General features: G+C 36.3%; 1 protein-coding gene across 1 annotated transcript; it reads left to right on the top strand.

Annotated features, from left to right (window-relative positions):
• LOC146148107 (rho-associated protein kinase 1-like) lies at nt 1-22,205 on the top strand. Its single transcript, XM_083387826.1, has 35 exons — nt 1-252; nt 380-461; nt 534-694; nt 758-835; nt 1,003-1,178; nt 1,801-1,885; nt 1,959-2,072; nt 2,136-2,305; nt 2,566-2,657; nt 3,358-3,517; nt 3,643-3,676; nt 4,480-4,512; nt 4,580-4,671; nt 5,282-5,441; nt 5,775-5,960; nt 6,138-6,294; nt 6,529-6,635; nt 6,757-6,904; nt 6,999-7,159; nt 7,246-7,368; nt 7,938-8,069; nt 8,514-8,617; nt 9,089-9,275; nt 11,147-11,240; nt 13,040-13,197; nt 13,392-13,520; nt 14,882-15,041; nt 15,591-15,753; nt 15,954-16,032; nt 16,369-16,588; nt 16,852-16,911; nt 17,235-17,379; nt 17,859-17,960; nt 19,154-19,608; nt 19,916-22,205. The coding sequence occupies exons 1-34, from the start codon at nt 157-159 to the stop codon at nt 19,587-19,589; spliced, it is 4,584 nt and encodes a 1,527-aa protein (XP_083243952.1). The 5' UTR covers nt 1-156; the 3' UTR covers nt 19,590-19,608; nt 19,916-22,205.
• Nucleotides 22,206-23,516: the final 1,311 nt, after the last annotated feature.

Genomic DNA, 23,516 nt, shown 5'->3' with positions numbered 1-23,516 from the left:
TGTCCAAGGTTTATTTTAAGGTAATATAAACAATACAGTTAGTTTTCATGGTATCATGTTAATGATATTGTGGACTGGTAGACATCCCTTGGAAGCGGACAATACTACCTATCAGCAGATTTTTAAAGTTTAACCTAACACCAAGTACAAACAGCCATGGTTGACACAATGCAAGCTTATGAAAGTCGAAAGCGTGAAATTGCAAACACTGTACTTAACAGTCATTCTAAACTTTGTGTTGACGCTCTGCTGGTAAGTTAATCACAAATATAAAGTTATTTCTATTTGGTAGCCATAGTTATTATTTTGTAATATATCCATTGTAATGTGCTTGGTGCTAATTGCCTCAATATACTAAAATCACTTATAACTTTAACAGGATGGAATCAGTGCCTTAGTAACAGATCTTGATACTCCTGCTTTACGAAGAAACAAAAATGTAGAGAGTTTTTTAAATCGGTGTAAGTTCAGAATGTATTACTTTGATTGTAGAACATATATCTTTTTAGTATAGTTTATTTTCTTGTTTCTAGATTCCGACCCAATAAAAACTTTGAGAGCAAAACGAATGCAATCAAAAGATTTTGATGTGGTAAAAGTGATTGGAAGAGGGGCATTCGGAGAAGTGCAGCTGGTGCGACATAAACCTTCAAAGAGGGTTTACGCAATGAAGCTTTTGAGCAAATTTGAAATGGTAAGTTATTTTTCTCAGCGAATCTCTTTCCTTATGTCATTTTAATTTGTAAACATCTTACAGATAAAACGGTCGGAGTCAGCTTTCTTTTGGGAGGAGAGAGACATTATGGCTCTTGCGAATTCAGAATGGGTGGTGAAGGTATGTTAATCAAAATAGTCCAAAACTGTATGTGAACCCTTACTAGCTACTTGTATAGATAAGTGTATTTGTGTGGTTGAAAGTATGTATGTGTGGAACCCGTTTGTTCATTATATACTGACTTCGGCGCTCGCTTATTTATTTGTAAACATTTTTTTTATTAACAGCTTGAACACTCATTTCAAGATGACAAATACTTATATATGGCAATGGAGTTTATGCCAGGTGGTGATCTTGTAAACTTGATGTCCAACTATGATGTGCCAGAACGCTGGGCTAGGTTTTATACTGCTGAAGTGGTCTTGGCATTGGAAGCTATTCATGCAATGGGCTACGTTCACAGGTTAGTAAGTGTTGCCCAATATGTAAATCAACAAATAGACACTTAGGCAGAAATGAATTGAATAAGAGCTCAAAAGTAGGAAGAGAAATGGGTTACCAATAAAACCTTACATTGTATTCAATTTTTACTACTTCTTTGTTATATATATTTTATATACTTTAAGGAGCCAGCATATATATACCTTTTCATGATATTAAATTGACTCTATAGAAAACTATGCATAAATTTACTGCTGAAGCAATATATATATAAACAAATGAAATTGTCTAAAAGTAAGCAAGTCCATAATTTAATACAGAATATGAAAACTGCAACTTATATTTAACGAAAGTCTAATCTTTTTTGTACCAAAAATAATTTGTAAAAAACAATTCCGATAAATGAGCGGCATTATATATACTGAACGAGTCTTAAACTGCTAAGTAACCCTGCTGTGTTATTACACTTTTGGGTATATTTAGAAGAATAGCCTTTTATGTTATTTCAGGATTTTAGTTAGATAAAACAATAATTGATCTATACCCTCTGTATTGTTATCCAAATGGAGTACTTCTATCGCATTGCTGAGGACATAATGCTTGTGTTTAAAATGCCCTATCATTGGTTACTGCTTTATTCACAGAGATGTCAAACCAGACAACATGCTGCTAGACAAACACGGCCATGTCAAACTGGCTGACTTTGGAACTTGTATGAAAATGGATGAGGTACCATTATTACACTTTAGTTTAATAGCATTTCATTTGCTTTGTTTTTGTATTTAAAATTGTTTTTCAACAGCAAGGAATGGTGCGTTCTGATACAGCGGTCGGCACACCTGACTATATATCACCAGAAGTCTTAAAATCTCAAGGTGGTAATGGGTACTACGGCAGAGAATGTGACTGGTGGTCTGTAAGTACACACTTTTATATTAGTCCTGTTTTTGAATTTTTCACAACATTGTTAATTCTTAAGGTGGGCGTCTTTCTTTATGAAATGCTTGTTGGTGATACTCCATTCTATGCCGATTCCTTGGTTGGAACCTATGGCAAGATCATGGATCACAAAAACTCCCTACAATTTCCAGATGATGTTGAGATGTCAAATGATGCAAAGAAGTTAATATGTGGCTTTCTAACAGATAGGTGTGCATTCGTTAACATAAAAAAGTTATTATATTTGTTTATTTTAATCACAATTTGACAAGCATGTGTTCTAAATGACAGCATTCTAAAAAAAAACAAGATCCACATCACAACATTAAGGAATAATTTTTGAATTTTTTTATGAATATGTGTTTGATTAGCAACTTTAAACATTTAACCTCCCTGCCATTTCTTAGACGAATATGGCATAAGAATCAGTTGTGTCTGAAAATGTATAAACATTTGATTCTACATTGTAGGAAAGAGCGTCTTGGCAACAATGGTGTTGATGAAATCAAAAAGCTAAAGTTTTTTAAAAATGACCAATGGACATTTGAAACACTGCGTGATGGTAAGTTTGTACAAATTTTATTTTTTGTCACAAATAAAATTGTACTGTTACTGCCTCCATGTTTTTATTGATGTTTAAAGTTATGATTACGAGATTGAAGTTCCTCCATTGTAAAATCTTTCATTTTAAAAAATATACATTAATTAAAAAGGTATAACCTCTCTTGTTAGGAATCTATGTGTCAGGTAGTGTGCAAGGTGCACAACATCCCAGAACTTAATCTTTTATTCCTAGAAAATTGTGCTTAGCTCCCAAACAATTGTTCACAGGAGTATTCGTATTAATTTCAAGCAAAACTCAATCAATCTTGTAAATGTAGCACTGTGCTCATTTAAAAAGATTTTTAATATAAATATGTGATGTGATAAATAAGTAAATGGCAAATGTAATAACTTGCATGATAATCTGCTTTTGCGTTTCAACTAACTACCTTATCCTGAAAAATCATAAATCCTTTTTATACAATTTCAAAAAATCTGGTTTATGAGATTTTTGCTATTGACTTTTTGTGTCAGAGTCGCTTAGTATGATATAATGTAAAAGAGGGCTGAAATACATATGAAGAAATTAGTTCCTACCATTTCTGGGTCAAAAATGGGATTGTGGTCCTTGTGTTCCTACGTTTTGGCCCTGTATTTACAAGGTCTGTCAATATATATATGCTCCAAGTACTGCAAATAACTTATCTTTTTGATTTTAGCTGTGGCTCCAGTTGTACCTGAATTAAGTGGAGACACAGACACAAGGAACTTTGATGATATTGAGGAAGAAAAGGGAGATAATGAACATTTTCCAACGCCAAAGGCCTTTACTGGAAATCACCTACCATTCATTGGATTTACGTACTCAAGTGATGCAATGTAAAAACCCTGTTTTTGTGTTTCATTTATATTATATGTACTAATTCTTGTTACACAAACTGTTCTTCTTTTTCTTTAAAACTTAAGTTTTGATAAGAAATATAAATCTGTGCTTTTTATTTAAGATACAACAACGGAACCATGCCTAATGCAGTAAGCGTAAGTTATACCAGTATTTCATTATTTATACTGCAGGGGTGTCCAACTCAAACATGCTGATGTGCCAATTTTTATCTTATGACTTCTTTCCTTGCCAAAGTTTAGTAACTTATTCGTTCTAGTATTTGATTTTTTTATGTGTGCAATATATATATATAATGTTTATTTACACATAAAAAACATTTGTTTATTTAATCAAGCCAACCATTCATAATTATTTGTCCAAACCTACTTTTTTGCAAACGTTTTGTTTTCAGTCAAGATTGGCCTTAAACTGTGTAGTAGCAATGTGCATTTATTACTGCATCTAAGTGTCTGTTGGTGAGCTGAATTTTGCTTCTTGTTTCTTCACACCAAGCTATATAATTAGATAAATGCTAGCTTCCACTACAGTATAATGTTATAAGATCAGAAGTAATTGTTAGGTGTCACAATTGCTGCGATGTATTTTTTGACAATTGGCTCTATAACAAATTTAATATTTTGGTTGGGGCTTGCATGCCATCTTTTATTAGGTTGCATGCCACATTTGGCATGCATGCCGCTTTATGGACACCCCTGATATATACTTTGTTTTGTATCCTAATAAGCAAACACATTCTACAGAGAAGTACAACACTGTTAAAATATTTTATCATTTTTTTATTGCCTGGATAAATAAATGTAATGAATATCAATACTTTTTTTATTTGTTTTGAATGAAGTCTGTATGATGGAAAATATTTTATTGTTACTTTTAGGTCTATTTTTTATTGCTTTAATTAAAAAAAAAACAAAGTTGATTAAGAGTGTTTTTTTTTCAGAAGAATGGTACGGCTACTCCAGTGTCTGATGAGGTAAATATTAATCTTGTATAGATTATGTTGTTTTGTTTTTTTGGTTAAGTAAATATTTATTTTCTAGGACAACGAGAAGCTCAAAACTAAAATAAAAAACCTGGAAAACCAACTAAAAAATGAAGTTAAGTCAAAGAATGAAATCCAAATAAAGTACAAGTACGTCGCTGTTAAGAAATTGTGTAATTTTTTTCCAATTATTAGTTTATTAGGATTATATTTAAAAGTGGTCTTAGCTTTAATAGTGTATAGCAAATTAATACTTTATATATCATTAGTTGTTGTGTTCAAGACTGGCTGTGATTAATGTAATGTGATTAATGTAAGGACTGTTCCATATTATCTATGTCTGAATTCAAGTCATTGTTTATATATTGGTTTTATAGGATTTTCCTGTTTTTGATTATTTTTGTCTGTGTTTTAACTAAACATTGTATTCTTGTTTTATATTTAACAGATCCAAGCTTGTGAATAATTTTGTCTTTATTCTGTATTCGCAGTATCTACAAAAAAATTTTTTAACATAGTTTTCCAGTATTTCATTATTTGTTTACAAGCCTTAAACTGCCTGTCATACTTGTCTGCTATACTGTGTTTGCTTATAATAAGGCATAATGTCTACTTTGGTATGTAAAGAATTGTGTCTTTTTTCTTTTCTGTTTCAGCAGTTTTTAAAATAAACATGGAAAGTTGTCTAGAGGCCATTTTTAAATGAAGTGTTAAGCACCATCTAATAATTATTAATCCAAACCTTATTTTATTCCTAAAGTTCGTCAACCACAAAGTTGGATGCAATGGAGTCAGATCGAGAAAGTCGCAAAATGAAGGAATCAGAGCTTCGGCAGCTTGAACGGGACAACACTTTGCTGCAACACAAGCAGCAGGACAGCCAAAGGAAGCTCGAACTAGAAATTGAGAAAAGAAAAAAGGTTTCCTGTCATAAAATTAAACTAATGTTAACTAAGGGATTTTGACATAAACTAATGTTTTGTCATGTTTTAGTTATTAACTGACTTATTTGAAAACTGATTCGGTTGTTGAACCCATGGTTAATATTTCAACCAACAGGTTTACCTCTGTAAAGCATCTTTTTTTTTAAGGCTCTGCAAAAGAAAATGTATTATTTTTATCATTTTAATGTGGAGTAGATTATAATTTGTATATTTTTACCTGCATTTCTGTTCTAATTAATGCAGTAAGGTAGTTGTATTATCTTCATTTGTTATCATCTTAATTTAATACACTTAATGTTGTTTGTTTAGCTTGAAAGTGAACATTCATCCTTAACGAAGCAATTGGACGAGTTCAGAATGCAGAATATTGATTTTCGCAAAGCTGAAGCAAACGCCCGCTCGGATCAGCAAAAGTTGGATGACTTTCAGCGACAAGTTAAGAGCCAAGGCGAAAATGTCTTTAAACTTCAGAAATCACAAAAAGAATTGAAAAAGGTAATGTTGTGTGATCGGTCTATTTTGAGTACATTGTTGCAACAATAATAGTTTCAAAAACTGTGTGCTTTAGGCTTTAAGGCTGCATTTCGTTCTTTCTTCAGTTGTAAATATATTTTATTTTTTTGCAATCAACCTAACACTGCAGGTAATTGCAATACCTTGCTTTCTCGTCAGGCGAACAGCGATTTGGAGGCATCCAACAATGAACTCAGGGAACAACTGTCGGCGGTGGAAGAGAAGGCAAAAACCCTTGACCGTGCAAAATCTAGACTTGATAGTCTACTTGAGCAGGAGAAAACTCAGGGAGAAAACCGTATTACTGATCTACAAGGTTTTTGCATTGCAAAATAAATATTTATAAATAATTTATGCCATGCACAATGTGAAATGTGGGGGAAAATAATTATTGTAAACTTTGAAATCCCTATGTTGCGATGCAGCATTCTCTTTCTGTTTTAATTTGCTTATATTTTGAAAATCTATAAAAAAATGTTCTTTTAGAAAGATGGCAGTGACAATTTGCTAAATTTTTCCAATATTTAAAATTTGATTAATTTTGTTTCAGATCATGTCAAAAGCCTCCAACATGAAACTGGGAGGTTAAAAGAGCAAATTAGCAAGGTGGAGGGTGAAAGGAAACAAGCACAAGACAAGTTGTCTGCACTAGAAAGGGTTTGTCTTTCAAAGTTAATTAATTTAACCTGTGGCAGACAACACATTGAATAAAACAGTTACCTTATGTTTAGTTTCTATTAAGACTAAAACTATTTCATCAAACTGTTATTGCACTCAGTCGAAAACAAGCATGGAGTTTGAAATACGGACACTGCAGCAAAACCTCAAAAAAGTCACCTCTGAGCATCAGTCAACCACTGCACGGCTTGATGCAAGGAATCGCAAATATCGCGACATTGAGGGAGTAAAATCAGAAGCACTTAAAGGTATTAAAATTTGTAGAATAAAAAGTGACTCTATTACCTTTGTTCAAAGTAAATCCAAGTAGATCATATAAGGCTAAATTTTACACATTTTCAGCTGCCGAGAAGCAGTTGTCTGCAGAAAAGAATTCACGCATAGCTCTTGAACAAGAGACAACGGAGTTAAGAAAGAAAATTACCTTACTTGAGTATGACTTACAACAAGCAAGAAATGAACAGAAGCAGCTTTCTACTCAGAAAGAAAAGCTTGATATAGAGGTACTTTTTCTTTCATGTCCAAAGACTTTACTCATTTTTTATTTTAAACCTACAAATATGTATCTATTGCTTACATATTCTTGCAGAAAAAAGAAGTGTCAGAGGCTAAAAATCAGGAGCAGCAACACAAAATCCAGCTTCAAACTGAAATTATTAACCTCAAGAGTGAAATTAGCTCATTAAAAGCATCTGAAACACAATTCAACAAGGTAAAGCCTATTGTATTGTTTTTTTGTTGATCCACCTAACTTTATCGCCCTAAATTGCAAATTGATGTCTAAGTATTTACTTTACTCCTATTTTAACAATTTACCTAGCAGTTACTTGCGTTTACTGCAAATTGTATGCTTTGTGTTGCCAAACATCCTGTTTCAATGGACCCTGGTAGCTGTGCATAATTTCAAAATAAAATAAAATCCTAATATGTTTTGTTTAACACTACTTTTACTTTTACTTGCCTAAATGGCATATTTAATTTTATTATTATTAAAATTATGTTTCGATTCTACAATGCAATATAAACAGTTTTCTATGGATGTCATATCACACAGGTGGCCAAGATGCTGCCTGAAAAAATGTGTGTGTTTTTATTACACTTTTATTTGTTGATAATATTTCTAATATCCAGAGGATGTGTTCTTAAAATAGTTTTTTTACTTGATTTCCCCCCCACAATTTTATGGCTTTTATTATTGGGTTACTCAACTTAAAAAACATAAAGTATTAAATAATCCTTTTTTTTTATCACTTTCAAGCGATTTGTGCTATTATATTACAGGATAATGTGCAATATCTGGAGGACAAAGTAGAATTAGAACGAAAACTGCAGAAGGTAAAGAAAGAACGCCAAAATATTGACGGACAGATGAGGGAACTTCAGGATCAGCTGGAAGCTGAACAATATTTCTCTGTAGGTTTATGCCCTGTGCGCATTTTACATTGTGTTATAAGGTTCGGCCGACTTAACCAGTTTGTTTTTTACCTGACCATACTTTGCAAAATTCCTAAACATGTAATATCCCTTCCTCCCCTCACTGGTTATAGCTGGTTTTACCATCTAACGAATATGAGTTGAGTGACAAAACTAAGGAAATGTATTTAACAGTAAAAATTTACTACACTACATAAAACTTTTTAAATGTGCTCGAAATGTAAAAAATCAACTAATGTATACCTGTCATTAACCATTTGCTTTTTAAAACTTAAATAGCCATATTCTATTACTTTTTTCAAAAGCTAGTTTCTGTAAAATTTTGGTTTATTGTTGCATCTTAAACCTGATCATGTATCAATCAAAGAAGCAGGACCAAGTTATAAATTGCAAACTCACCATAACTTTTTTGTCATTTTGCAGACCCTGTATAAAACACAGGTAAAAGAGTTAAAGGAGGAAAAGGAAGAACTCGAAAAGAAAGCTAACAATGAAAAATACAACAACACTGTTTTGCAGGATGAAAGGTATAAGCTTCTGTATTCATCTTTGAAGTTATATTTATGTGTGTTCTTACATTAATAATACCCTGTGAACTGTGTATATTTGCAGTATATGCGAACATAGGATCTTGATTTATCTAGGATAACTTTATAAATCATTGCAAAACATTTTTTTTCAAACATGTAAATATTTTTAATTTAATTTAGATTTATATGATGTCATATTGGTTGACATAGGTTTGACTTGCCAGAAAATTGTAATGATTGTCCCACTTTACTTTAGTAACTTCAGACCATTGACATTGAAGACCATGTTTTTTTGCTGTTCATTCAAAAATTAATAATTGTAACAATACCACTATTTAGCCCACATGCCACACTTTTTAGTTTAAGGCATTGTACACATTATAGTTGATGAAAATGAAGTAAAATAATCAGCTCTTTCTGTAATTTTGCCATCACACCACATCACCACACATTTAAACACACCAACAGGCAAAGTGCTAAAGTAGAACTGTCAGTGGCCCTGAGTCAGGCCGACCAAGAACAGGTGCGGCGGCGCGGCATCGAAAGCGACCTGGCACTTCAGGAAAAACAGAGAATGCAGCTCGAGCTAGAACTGCAGGACATAAACGCTCAGCACCAAACTCAGATGGATGCCCTCCGCCAAGAGATGCAGGCTGTGAGTGCTGGATAAGTATTCATCACCTGGGAACATCTACACAACATTTTACCACAACCACTGGTCACAAACAATTCTTGAACATTTACAATTTCACCTGAAATGCTATGTTTGACCAGATGGTGGCTGTATGACTATGCTTGAGGCCCATTGCTTTCTGTGGTTCTTGTTTTTTTTCTTTCACCACAGTTTTTGCAGGTCAATTTTTGTTGTTTCTTTCAGCCTGTGGTCTATTGTTTGTTTCAGTAACTGTGTGCATGTCCATTTGTGTTTTTTTTTGTTCACTTTTTTTTTTTGAAGTAAATCACACTTACAAAGTGACAAATTGCCAAATGAAAAACTGCTGGCAATCGCTTTACCAACAAAGGTAAAAAAAAATGAAAACCAAAACTGACTGGCTGACTAATCCCGCTGTCACGGTGTCGCCTGCAGGGACACTGTGGTCACCCAGCTGCAAATGGTGCAAGACACCAACACCATCCTCGAGCAGTGGCGCTCACACTACGAGCGTGAAATCGTCCACCTGCAGCTCGAAAAGGTTGAACTCGAGAGCAGCCTTCGACAAAAATCCTCTGACCACAGTGAACAGATTACGGCTGTGAGTGCTTTCAGTGGGATGCGAAATAATTTGCTGAAGCTACTTGCAATTTGAAAACAAAACTAACCTTGCTATATGCTTAGTAGCTTATTAACTTTACATATAAATAATTTGTTTGTAGGTGCTGTGTGTACTGTGAAGTAGTCTAAAGTCGACCACGTTATGTAAATGTGTCTGTCCTTTTGATGGTTAAATTACAATACAGCTAGGCAAGGTCATTATTCAAATAATAGATGTAAAAAAAATACTAAAATAATTTGAACCGGGCAAAATTAAAAAAACTATTTTTCACCTTGAAACCCTGATAGTTTTTAAAAGATTTTTTTTTTAATTTTTACATATTAATATAAAAAATAAATTCCTACTTTTGATATATGAAATTGTAATGGTAAATAAAATGAAAGCTTTTTAAGACACAGGCATAGAGGTACATTTGACTTTTATTACCATATAAAGAGTAAATACCACAGCTGAACTAAGCTCTTGTAATGTAAAAGGTCAAATTGCTTTAATAAACATCTCCCTGCACTAATTGCACACAAATGGTTTTATACCAAATAAAATACCAATTAAACAAGTACACCTAGATGCTTGCTGTAGTAAAATACAATTAATCTTTTTGACTTGGCTGATTCATAAATAATAATAGTGAATGCTGCTTAAAAAAATGCATGATGTTTTTTTTTTCAAAATAACCTCTTTACGTCTTATAATAAAGGTATGGTTTATCTGGTTTACAGGATAGATGCCTGATTTAATTTCCAAAAAAGTTATTTGCTCAGAAAAATAGTTTGCATGCTTGTTAGATTTTGTTTTGGTTTGAAATGTAGTTTGCCTGTGCCCTTTTCTGACTTGTGTATGTCTTGCCTGTTAATTTGCATGTATTGTCTTTGTAGGCTTCCATTTGCCTGGTATCATGACTGATAAACAACAATTAACACCCACCTCCTATTCAATACAACACAACAAGCTAACACAGTTTGTGACACCCCTGTCTGTTTGCAACTAATTATTACTGTGACATAATTCTTTTTCCACTTTTTGTTTGGTTAAAGTTATTTAAAAATATATGCAATATGATTTACTTGGTCATCGAACTAATTAACAAAATTTAATCTGTTAAATAAGTTTTTTTTTTACATTATCAATCAAATAATTCTTGCAAAATATAATGAAAATATATAAAAGAAATATAAATTCATGACCGAGAAATGGTACTTTAACTATTTAGTATGTTGCTTGCTATAATACTATTATATTTAATTGTGTACAGCTAAAGGAGAAAGTTTCTAATGCTGATTTGCAAAATGAACAGTCAAAGAAAGAAAAAGAACAACTTCAAGAAAAGTTCCAAGCATCGAATAAAGGTAACTTATAATTTTTTATGAATTATTTATATTTTATATTAATGAAATTTCGTATATTAATGAAATTATTTGCCATAGAAATATCTCATTAAAACAAGGGTTCTCACCCAGGGTAAGTGTACCCCTTGGTGGTAGAAAGCACCAAAGCAGGGGGTGCGACATGCAGTATGAAATTATGCGCTCTTTAGGCACATTTGTGAAGAATGCATGATTTACGAATAACAACAATAAAAAAGCCTTGAAATATTGTTAAGCTTACATGACTGTTTTTAATGCATGCAATCAACACATAATTTATAAATACACTGAGTTTAATTCCTATTATTACAATTTCATTTACTTCTGTCAACCATCGTAGACATGGAGTACGAGAAAATTTCATAAAAGCTCAAAAGTGTATGAGCGCTAAAAAGGTTAAGAAGCACTGCATTAGTCCCTTTTTGATCCTTATTGTATGGATTGGTGGAAAACAGATATTTTTAAGTCTTTTCACTTTTTAAATGACAAGTAATATTTGTTTTGATTATATTAGCAGAATATGAACAATGCGTCACTTTAGATTGAGCAATTTTTGAAGTTTGACGTGTCTAGGCTCTTTAGAATATACTTGCTTCTTTCACAACCGATGTGGGCTTTGTTTGGTCAGAACAATGTGGTACAGTTTGACGGGGTCTAATTTGTGCATAGGGGTCAGACACCAGGCCATTACACCAGGCCCTACGGCTGAATATTTTACAGTTTTTTTTGTTGTTATTCGTAAACATATTTTAGCTCAAAGTCTCTTTGCATAGCATTGTATGTTTTGTGTTTTAATAAATATACTATTACAAGTATTACGGCCCCATTTAAATTAAAATTTTTGCCAATAAGATAAAATTGTTCAGCTTTCTGGAAATGTTCTTACACATTTTTCTCTGCGACAACAGGCTGGCACAAGGATCTGTTGCTCCGTATTCACGGGTCTATTATTTGTTTGCAATATGGCAATATTGTAAGTCACACCATTTGAAACATGATAAATGCAATCTATAATGTTTTTCTTGTTGTGCGAACTTTTTGAATGTTTTATATGCAGCCTTACAGCAAGCGAGTCAAATCCCCTAACACATTTTGATAAAAGGCAAAAAGATAATCTTGATAAAATGTTAAATATTTAGCACAGTCTAATTGTTGTGTGCTCAATGCGTCATGTGTCCTAAATTAAATTTCAGCCAATTTAAGCAAATAAAAGCAAAATTTTTCAGGCATGATGTGATAAGAATTGCTTGGTGCCTTATTTTAATCCACAAATACCAAATTGCTTTTCTTATAATACCTTGTTAATATCCGAGGGGGTGCGCAAGGCACAGACATTTACAAAAGGGGCTGGGCTAGAGAGAAGGTTAAGAACCACTGGTTTGAAGGTTATTTTCTTGTTTGAATTAATTGTTTATTAACTTGTAAAAAAGAGCCAATATATTTTCATAAACATTTAGATTTCTATTAGTTAATTCTTTCACCAATATTTGCATCAGTTACATTGTAAATCTTTACAATATTGTAATGAACTTTGTCAGAATAATTTGATTTTAGATTCTAATTAAATCAACTACAGGTCTATTTTAAACTAACCTGTGATGAGACTTAAACTCAAGACACTAACATGTTGGGACTATAATGTAAACTAGTAAAATTACATCAGCTTTTGAATGGTATTGATTTAAAAGTTTCATCCAGTATGATTTTTTTATTATGAAGTGTATATTATTTCATTTAAACAGGAGTTTCTTAATTAAATTATGCCTTTTCTTGAATTTTAGAACTTGAAGCTTTGAAGAAAGAGCAGACTGACATCTCAACAACTAAGGCGAACTTTACAAAGCAGCTCGCCACCGAAAAAATGCTTAAAATGCAAGCTGTCAACAAATTGGCAGAGGTCATGAACCGAAAGGACATGAACAAGGACAACCGCAAAAAGGTAATTGTAACTTTTTTGTGTTTCTTTTGTATGGCCATGTTCTATAAACGTTACTAAAAACAAAAAAAAACAATTACATTGACATTGGCACACAAAAGTGTTGGAAAGCTGTTTGTAGCAATAGCATGCATGCCAGGGTTTGGTCTAAATGTACACTACAGGTTTGAATTTTGGATTTTAATATTCTTGTTTAGGTGTCTGCAGATGTCCTCCGCAAAAAAGAGAAGGAATGTCGTCGCTTGCAGCAAGAATTGCAGCAAGAAAAAGAAAAGATAGGTCAACTATCAGTACGATTCCAACAGGATTTGGATGCCATTCATGCTGTATGTTTGTTGTTTATTAGGATTAAATTTTTTTTTCAAGTTTTTTTCTTCTGAATTAGAGAGAAATAGTTACATTAGTTATAAATATAATGTACAGGAGATGTTGTTTTCTTCATGCCATAATGACTCAGATTATATAAATTTCTTGTACATTTTGTTTTTAAGTTGTGTACTTAAACTTTAACTGCTAAACGAAGAAAAAACTGGTATCACTTAATGTTATATAGAAATAAGTTAACGTGTTAACTATCCTACAGCAACAAATTCCAGGCGAAAGGTAAAAACACACTTTCATATTGTAATAAATTTAACGGCAAATATAAAAAGTTATTGCTATACTCCCGGAGCTGTTCTTTGCGTTTTTTCTCACAAAGAACCCTGGTAATGATTACACTCCATTTATTTCCGGCCTTGCCTGGACTCAATACTACACTATAGGGTCCCTAATTGATTTGCCTCTTAAACCATGGCGTCATAGTTTGGCCTGCCGCCGTGAAATGTAGCGTCATGCCGCAAAAGGGAATTTCCCCTGTGCTTTATAAGCGTTATGTAAAAGTGTCGGCAGCTCGTGTTTTAGCTGTTCTGGCGTTGACCTAAAAAGGTTACTTTTAAATCCCAACGTGACACCAGTTCGAGATTATTAAATTTGCATTTTGAAGTCAATTCGTATTCCAACGGTCTCTCTTATCCCTGTTTAGTTTGATTAAATAGTTAGTTACCACAATTGGTCAGTAGTTGACCTGGCGCCAAAGATTAGAGCAGGCGTACAAAACGTGCAGAACGTTGTTTTTGTGATAGATGCGTGGGACATCGACAATCACACAGTCCTAGTTCACCATTCTATTTTTCTGAATTAGAAATGGAAGAATTACCACCTGGGATGATATAGAAATAATAGCGTCGGAAAGAAGCGTTAGTCATATCCGTATCCAAGCAAATTCCATATATATAAACTACTCACAGTAAAACAAACTTTATTCGTCAAAGCCCGGCTTAGTTGCCACATTGCAAGGATCTATTTTTGTTGTGAAATGTGTCTTTTTACTATATGAACATTGTGGACATTTGGTGGGCCCCAGTTTATTGAATAATTTTGAAGGATAAGATGGTCATAAAGTGTGCGATTGACAGACCGCATGTAAGAAACACAGCGGACATTTTGCTTGACGAATTGAAGAAGTTTTACAATCATAACTCATTTTTAGTTATTCATAGTTAAAGATGTGGATTCTAAACACATTTATCATTATAAACGTGCCGTACTATACAGATAGGTTACTGATACTTTTAGATCAAATGCCTAATTTTTATCGCTTAGCAAGCTTTCGATTGGTACTTATTGCTCTGTTTGTTTTTGGCAGCAACTTTCCGACGAGAGCATCCGCTGCAACGAGTTGCAGATGGTGGTGGACAGCAAGGAATCGGACATCGACATGCTAAGAATGCAGCTACAAGCTGTGCCCGCCATCGATTCAGTGAGCATGTACAGCGACACCGGGATCGACGACAATACCCACGGTGGTCAGTAGACGAGGAAAATAGTAGCACTCTTTACCGATTAGTATTGCTACGTAGACCTATTGCTTACGCGAAGACAGTTAAATAACTGATACACATTCATCTTAGTCGTTAACCACTGGCGTTTTGTGCAGTAAGGAATAATAGTGCTTTCACGAAGCCGATGACGTAATTTATCACTGGCAATTTTTTTAGTTAATAAGTAACAATAAATGTCGCACAAAACGGAATTCAAATTATGGCAAAATTTGCCCTAAAACGATTAACAATGGGATATTTGTGTTGCCCAGTTAAATAGTATCAATTATAAGCCTTTTCCACAATATTGGCAATGGTTCAGTTTGCCAGAATATTATATAACTGTGTTATGATTTTACTGCGAGTAATTTTCCCTAAAAAGCGAGTTCCTCTAGTCGCGCATTCTTGTAATACCCGGGCGTTTGTTTAAACACTGTAAGTTTGGTCGTTTTAAAAAGAAACCAATGGTTTGAAAAACGAACGCCGCTCTGTCGACCAGACATCATTTATAACCGAAAAACATTTTCTTCATAGAAACGACGCTGAAAGGCTGGCTGTCGATCCCAAACAACAAGAACATCAAGCGGCACGGATACTGGAAGCGGCAGTTCGTGGTGGTGAGCAGGAAGAAAATCCTCTTCTACGACTCGGAGCAGGACAAGGACAGCTCTAACCCCAGCATGGTGATCGACCTCGAGTAAGTAATTTGTCAGCTGCTCCAAAAATCCTGTTTTCGTACGATTTTTATAAGATTCGGGATTGACTAGAACTTGCATGGTTTGTGAAAAGGTGCTGGGGTGGTAATTAAAACCCACTGTATGGCAGCTGACCACAACCGCAAGGAAAGTCAATCTTAAAAATTACAAAAATAAAGTTTAAACTGTGTATTATTTGCAGAAAACTCTTCCATGTCCGATCGGTGACGCAAGCCGAAGCAATAAGAGCCAAGCCGCAGGAGATCCCAACTATTTTCCAGGTAAAGTTTAACGGTCAACTTTTCTTCGGAAACTTTTCTCGATTTCCTCACACCGATACATGTTCAAATGAGCTTAAATTTTGTATACAACGGTTTTAGGTGTCTATCTATCAAAATCAATATGAGGCAGGTGATTTTGAAAAATAGTGAATTCGCGACCCGCCCTAATAAGCAGTGTGTTTTATATTAATTAACGTAAAATACTCACAAATTGTCGGCTATTGTTCTCGTTAAAAGTAATACGATAGTGGGTAAGCGTTCGATCGGAGTTGTAGTCATAGGATTCTTCGCCTTGTTTCAATTTCAAATCCTAAAACTGCGCTCCACCCCATGCAGTTGTTGTACGCGAACGAGGGCGAAAGACGCAGCGACATGGGACAGCCCGCGATCGCTGGACTGCCCGAAGTACCCGAACAGCACAACAAGAACAGCGACCGCATCAGCCACAAGGGCCACAGCTTCGTGCCCATAATGTACCACCTGCCCACTAGCTGCGACGTGTGCCCCAAGCCGCTCTGGAACATTATCAAGGCGCCGCCGGCCATCGAGTGCCAACGTAAGTGGCGAAATGTTTCTAACTATTTTTTTGTCGCTCATTTTGATGTGGGTGTGCTGAAAACGAGCACCTTTTGTGATTGGCGTGGTCGTAGGAAGAGTCCCCAGTGTTTGTGGTCGCTAAATTAATTTATTTCCGATAGATGGTGTCAAAGCAAATGAGACAATAAAGTTGTTGTGATATTCAATGTGTAATGTGCATGTCTATCTTTGTGTCTGTTCAAGTCGACTTTTTTTACAAATAGATGTTGTTTATTTCACCAGGGTGCCGGCAAAAGTACCACAGAGATCATTTGGAAACAAATGTCATCGCACCCTGCAAAGGTAAGTTTCCAACGGCGGGTAATAGATGCTTGCGGACAAACCTATTTAACGTCGGTACCGTCCTGTGCATATGTCATAGCGTATACTTTGAATATACCCTTCTAGTAACTTGCTGTCATGTGTCGCCATAAAAAAGTAAATTTCCAAATCAAGCCACTCTTTAAATTAGAAAAAAATCATTAAAAACATACATCAGATGTGCGCCATGGCAAATGCATCCAAATCTAGGTTAACAAATAACTTTTTCCGAATTACTTCGTAGGCCCTCCTGGGTGTACAGTCGGCTTATTACAAATGTCAACATTTCAGCTTTATTATTTTAGTAAATTTTGATGGAAACACTGCCAAAGAACTGCTCCTTCGTGCAACCTCCTCCGAAGACCAGAAGAAGTGGGTCGGTCAGCTGTCCAAGAAAATCCCGAAAACTCCCCCGCAACCTGTGGGTGAACTGGGGGCGGCGACGGGGCGGTAAGAGGGTTTTATATTTTCAAATAGCTTGCTGAAATTATTCTGAAAATAATTCGAAAGTAAAATAACCGCGATGTTTCGGTTGCAGTACTAACCTGACACAAGTGTTAATTGACTGTGTCATAAATAAACTGGACAGTGTAAATTATTAAAAAAAATTCTTTGATATTATTTTTAATTTATTATTTTTTATTGTTTGTGATCAAACTGATCAAAGTTGATTTTTAGGCGCTTTTATTTACCTTTTTTGGAACAATAGTCCCCTGTTATATAAATCTTGAGCACCAAAAAGTTGCTTGTAGGTTTGCTAATGATAATTAGTGATGAAATTGAATATTCCGCATAAGAATATTTAGTTACATGACAGACTATCCATTAACGTTTATCTACCGATTTAAATTGCTTGCTGACTCCAAAACATCGACACAAAACGCTTAAGTAACAACCTCGCCTAACCGAGGCCAATATTTCCCACTTAGAAACTCTCCCCGCGTGGCCTCGATGAGGTATAACCAACCCGCGAGGAAATCGAGCAGCAAAGGTCCGTCGGATCGAATACAAAAGACTGCGAGCGAAAAGAGGTAGAATTTCTTCCCGCTATCCTGGAAGGCACCTTGTTCTATATTTTTACCAGTGTAATAGTATTTCCTATATTTTGCCTGTTAACTGTTAATACGAACATTATCGCTTAATGTTCTTCCAACTACATTTACGTGATTAACCGATTAGCTATGTTTTATTTTTATGATCGCAAAAAAATTGTATGGTTTTGGTTTCTTATTGGGGCAGTTGTGAATATCTGTACCCTAAGCACAAGTTCCTAACAAAGCACCACCTTTAAACAATTTGTTTTACGTTGTGTTAACTAACATTATGATTTGTGCATTTTATATTTTACACGAAAATCACAAAAGTTATCACAAACCATTTTTTTTTCGAAACACCAAATTGTGCCGCAATCAGCATCAAATCAGACGCCAAAGACGCTTTCTTGCTGCTTAAAAAATACTTCTTTTTATTGTTGCCGGCATTCTGTTTCTGAAATACCACTGTTTTTCTTGTGGTGATTTCAATTTTGCTTTGACCTGCTGTTTTCAATCTTACCCAAGATAACGACAAAGAAAATTCGTGGCTATTAAGCAACCATATTAGTCGTGTTGATGTAATAGTTTGGCGATAAAGCAGATAATCGTGCTTTAATCCTTCGTTTTCAACTGGTTGAAAAATTCTTGCAATCAAAGTCGCGGAACAGGACCAACCCCTTTTACTTGGTTTAACTTTATTTCCAACGACAAACCAATACAACGAGCTCAAACGATGCTGTATGCTGGATCTTGATTTTAAAAAAAATTCTAGGCTGGGAACTATTTTCGTTGCAAAACCTGTAATATTATGCATAAAGTATTTTTCGTAAGAGGAACTTACACGCTTATACAAATTTAAATACTACATTATTTTTAATTCTTTACAATCTTTTTTTTTTCATTTTTCTTACCTTCACTTTAAATATTTCTGATGCAGCAGAACAGATTACCACTTGTGATCCTGGTTTCAATTTTGGTGTTTTTAGTTTTGGTTTCGTTTCTTTTCCTTTATGTTGTTTTTTGGTTTCCTTGTTTTGTCTGCTCGTTTTGTTGCCAGCATGTGGCTTTGTCAAAGACAAAATCAACGACAACACCAACAACAGCATCAACAACGCATGATTTAGCGCCAGGCGAAAGAGCGTGTTTGTCGAATATCGAATTTAAAACTATCTGCGGTGTCTCCCTAACAGAAGTCCGGGCAGCTCCAACAGTAGCTTGGACGGCAACGAGCTGGCCGACTCGCAGTTTTACCCCAACACTGGTCCGTCGGCGGCGGTTTCCATGGACAAGCTGAACACCCTGCCCACACCCAGTAACCTTACCGAATACCCGGCCACCAACTTGCGACGCAGCTCGTCCGAGCGACTTCAGATACCAGAGTTCATCAAGGGCCGCTCAAAAAGCCACGCAGGTTCGCCTCTCTTTAGCCTACGTTCCAAGGAAAAGTCAAAGTCGAAAGACAAGAAGTCGCACCGCTTCTCGCTGAGCCCGCACGAGGGCGCCAGCGGATCCAACAGCCAGCCCGCACAGGGGCGCAAGAGCGTCACCTCCCTGCTGCGTCGGTCGGACAGCGGCCGTCCGACCACGATCAGCGACAGTGCCAAACACAAAGGCGACCACTCGTAGATGGCTTAAGTCGATTTCGGTGAGGCGATTTTGTTCTCTTTTACACAACGCTGGACTATTCGCCACACGCAGTCCGTCACCCATCGTTGATAATGAGAAAATTGTTCGCCTTTTTTTATTTGCATAGCTTTTTCTTCATTTTTATGCTTTCGCTCATTTGCAAGGTGGGTGTGGCTAACACTCGAAATACCGTTTTTTTCGCTTTTGAAAAAAATGTAACGCCATTGGCGTCTGATTCGTTCTGTTAAGAAAACTAACCCAGATCGCCGGCGTGATTTGTACACCGAAATAATGGTGGCCCCTAGTAATCTAAATTTGTCTTACAGTTAACGCAAGGCCGGCGGCCTGCTACCGGAAACTACTCACATGTTAACCGCGCAACCCCGCAGCAACATGGCTGCCAGACAAGGCCAACGGCATGCAGCAGTTCGCCTGAAAGAGACACTTTCGCCACAACCTTGTCGTGCTTCATGCTGGCCCCAAGTGGCCTCTACAGCGTCCCCAGCGTTGTCACTGCAACCACGCCACCTAACGGAGCCACAAACATTATACCTAGCATTAGTATTGGTTATGAAGATTTTTCGTTTCTCTTGTTTTGTGTCGATTTATTTTCGAACCGTCACCCCCTGCCTGCGCAAAAGGGGAGCTTTTATCTCCTTACGCCGCTAGTTGTTGTTATTCTTGCTTTCGCGTTAGCTCGAGCCTTTCTGAAAACCCACCCTACGCATTGTGCTTACTGTATGCGCCAACTAAGTGCCTTAGCATATGCACTAGCACTACCGTGTGGTATTTCCAAGAATGTCCGCTGTTCGTTATAACCTTGCTCCCCATTGTAAGTTTCATCACATAAGTCCGTTGCGCACGATGTCAATGCTTGTTCCCGCTTGTAGAGGTATAATTTCTTTAGTAGACTACCATACTTTTGAATAGCAAAGCTTTTAGCCGCCGAACCAACCATCTGCAGCATTTGTCACGAAATTTATGTGCTTCTATGGTACAGTAGCGATGCTTTTTTAAAAAAAAAAATTGATTCTTCGCGGTTACTCCACGCCGGCATTCACCCGCGTTTCCACTTCGGGGCGTTGTCCGGCGTGGCAACGCTTGGTTTGCAATCTAGCTCAAGGGTGATCGACCACAACGCTCCCGACCGTTATTTAGCACCGTAGAAAACCCTAACGCCTACTACCGCCTTTTACTTTAAATTCAGTATTCCTAGGAGTAGGTTTGAATTTTGAAAAGCGACCGAAAACTAAAAAGCCACAGATTATTTACCTACACAGAAGAAGAATAAATCCACACGTCGTTTCAACGTCCAAGTGTTTGTTGCGTCGTCCAAAATTACTTGTTACGGGGCCCAGCGTGACAAACCAAACCAATTGTGGCCATCATATTTTTCGAAGCATACAAACAACTACATTCAAGTCGTTCGCAGCACGAACACTGCCGTTTATTTCTCTTTTAGCATCTTTCGTACATCGGGCACAACCGCACGTATAAGCGCCATTGTGGTTCCCGAAAACGCTTGTCGCTGTAGAGCTATAGGATTTATAGACTTATCACGTTTCGTTGAAGGCTGGTATTTGCAGGCGCTTTGTAACTCCTTGTTCCGCTTCCGTGCCTTTGTTTGGCCAATTTTCGCGCTTTGCTTTTCCTTTATTATTGAGATTTGCCGGGTCAAGTCGGAATTTGCCGTTACCTGCGACCGCCATTAAAAGCCCCTGCCTCCGCATTGCGTTGCCAACGTTACATACAGCATTGTATCGAAAAAACATTGTTTTAATTTGAAAAGACCCAACTACGTATAATCTTAAATTTACTGCTACTTAATCATAACAGCATAAAGACTTATTTAATATCGAATGACTTTGTATGAAACATTGTCACTTTTTTTTTCCAAACGCGACATCAACCCGGTGTTTGAAGAAGGAGAGTGCGCAATCATCTTTACATTGTGATCAGAGTTGCCCGCCGCATTTGCCTTGGTCGTGCAAGCGACGCCAACAACACACGCGCGCATGTTTGTATTTCGTCCCTTTAGGGTGACTTTCTCGAAGGTTCTTTCGTAGGACAACGCCTGAGCGTGCCTCGCCTTTTCTCGTTACTCACTCGCATATCTATATACGCCTTTGTCTTTGTCGTCGTTTCCGTGATTCGCCCCTGATTCTTATCGCCGTCGTCGTTCCTGGCAGCTTTTGCATGCGGCCCGAGCGGCGTCGGATGCTTTTCGATCGACTGACTGCCCTCGTATGTACTGAGCTCATTTGTATTATAGATTAATAATAATATTAATAAAAAATTTCATTAATATTAGCCTTCTCCCCTTTATTATACTGTATCAGTGATTTTGTGCCCGCCGCGCCGATTATTCTCGTACGCAGGATATTGATTGTCTTGTTTCTCTTTACGTTCCCCTGCCCACTTTTACCCCTTACCCTCGTCCCATCATAATCCCGAACCCCTTACCCTCTCCAGTTCGCATTCGTGTGTTTCCCTGTGCGCCCTTGCTCGTCCCCCGGGGGGCAACTTTTAGCCGCCCCTACTTTTTTGAGCTCTTTTTTCGCGAGAAAATCGTTGATCAAACTAAATGATATTTAAATACGAATACAAAGCCGCGTAAGTTTACAGCTTGTGATTTACTTGTTAATGCTTTGATATGGGTTTACCTATTTTACCATAATGTTTTCTGGCGTGTTACTGACCTTGTCATTTAAAACATTTTACAACCAAACTCTTTCAAAAGGTGTTAATTTTACAAAAGATGGCCATTCGCAAAAACATCATGCATTCGTTGAAACGGCAAATATGTCTGGAGTTCCCTGGTGCTAGGCTGTTTAAACATATATAACACTATTTCGGCTATAACTATTTCGGGAAGCGGGGTAGCTTAACTCTCGTTTATTGAAGTTGGAAAAATTGTATTTAAATAACTTGTTATACTTTTCCATAATATTTTTAATTTCAAAACACACAAAACATGTTATGTAATGCCTGGATACTTTAGCATAACAAATGGCAACTAGAATAAAAAATATAGTAAAGTCAACTATTTTTATTTGCCTACTAAAAAAAGTTGTTGTGTTACAAAGCTCCACGGAAATAAAACTTAATGAACAAAATTGAGGTGTGGCCAAAAAGCACCAATATGCTAAATTTGTCGCATTTAAGTTAAATTCATTCTATCTTACAGTAACGCTACGCTAAACTTGTTAAGGTAAATATATTGTGGGTTGGAATAAGCAGAGAGGTCACGAAGTTCTGCTTCGTCACGAGTGGCCTTGGTATGTGCCATTCTCTGAATCCGGTTGCGCCATTCCATGTGCAAATATACCGTTCAAACTATGAAAGCGCCATAAACTCGGAAAAAAGGTTTTAAGCAGACCAGTCTACCCTGTCATCTGGGAAAGAGGTTAAGGAAAACTAAAATGGTGAATTTTGTGATTGCTACTTGTATAAATTGAACAAAATCTAAATTCAAAACACATGAAAACTAGTAAAGCTGATGCTCTGGGAGTATTTACCAGAGATTAATATTAAGTGGTGACCTTCTTGGCCGATGTGACTGGATAAAAGGAATTGGTATGTGACCGAACTTACTTTGCGGGCTAGCGGTGCGATCCGGCGAGATGATAAGCACGCTGAGCTGCAAAACAAACCGGGAATATAGTTTAAGATCTCGACAACTTCCAAATGGTGTTTGCCGATTGCTCAACAACGAAAAACGATAGTCGTCGGTGGTAAGCTTCTTATGCGCGGAAGGAGCACGGGTCCGAAGTAGTCGTTTTTTGTGCTGGGCCGCTAACGCTCATGGCATGTCTGTGTACACATCACGCAGGCATAGGAGAGGGTCGCGCGACTGCTGCAAACAGAGTTGTTTGACCGCAAGCGGGACCGCCCTTTAAAATAACACCTTGGCGATAAGAAACGAGC

The sequence above is a fragment of the Ascidiella aspersa genome, chromosome 4, assembly GCF_963924565.1.
Source record: "Ascidiella aspersa chromosome 4, kaAscAspe10.2, whole genome shotgun sequence".
In the NCBI taxonomy this organism is placed as follows: domain Eukaryota; kingdom Metazoa; phylum Chordata; class Ascidiacea; order Phlebobranchia; family Ascidiidae; genus Ascidiella; species Ascidiella aspersa.
Note: the sequence above shows the minus strand (reverse complement) of the source record. Positions and strands in the feature narration are given on the sequence as shown.

What these genes read in the sequence shown, in the direction of transcription:
- LOC146148107 (XM_083387826.1), top strand. Translation starts at nt 157, where the DNA reads ATGGTTGACACAATGCAAGCTTATGAAAGTCGAAAGCGTGAAATTGCA. An exon ending in CACAAAAAGAATTGAAAAAG is followed by an intron (nt 5,961 to 6,137) that starts GTAATGTTGTGT and finishes CTTTCTCGTCAG; the next exon opens with GCGAACAGCGATTTGGAGGC. An exon ending in AAGAAAAGCTTGATATAGAG is followed by an intron (nt 7,160 to 7,245) that starts GTACTTTTTCTT and finishes ATATTCTTGCAG; the next exon opens with AAAAAAGAAGTGTCAGAGGC.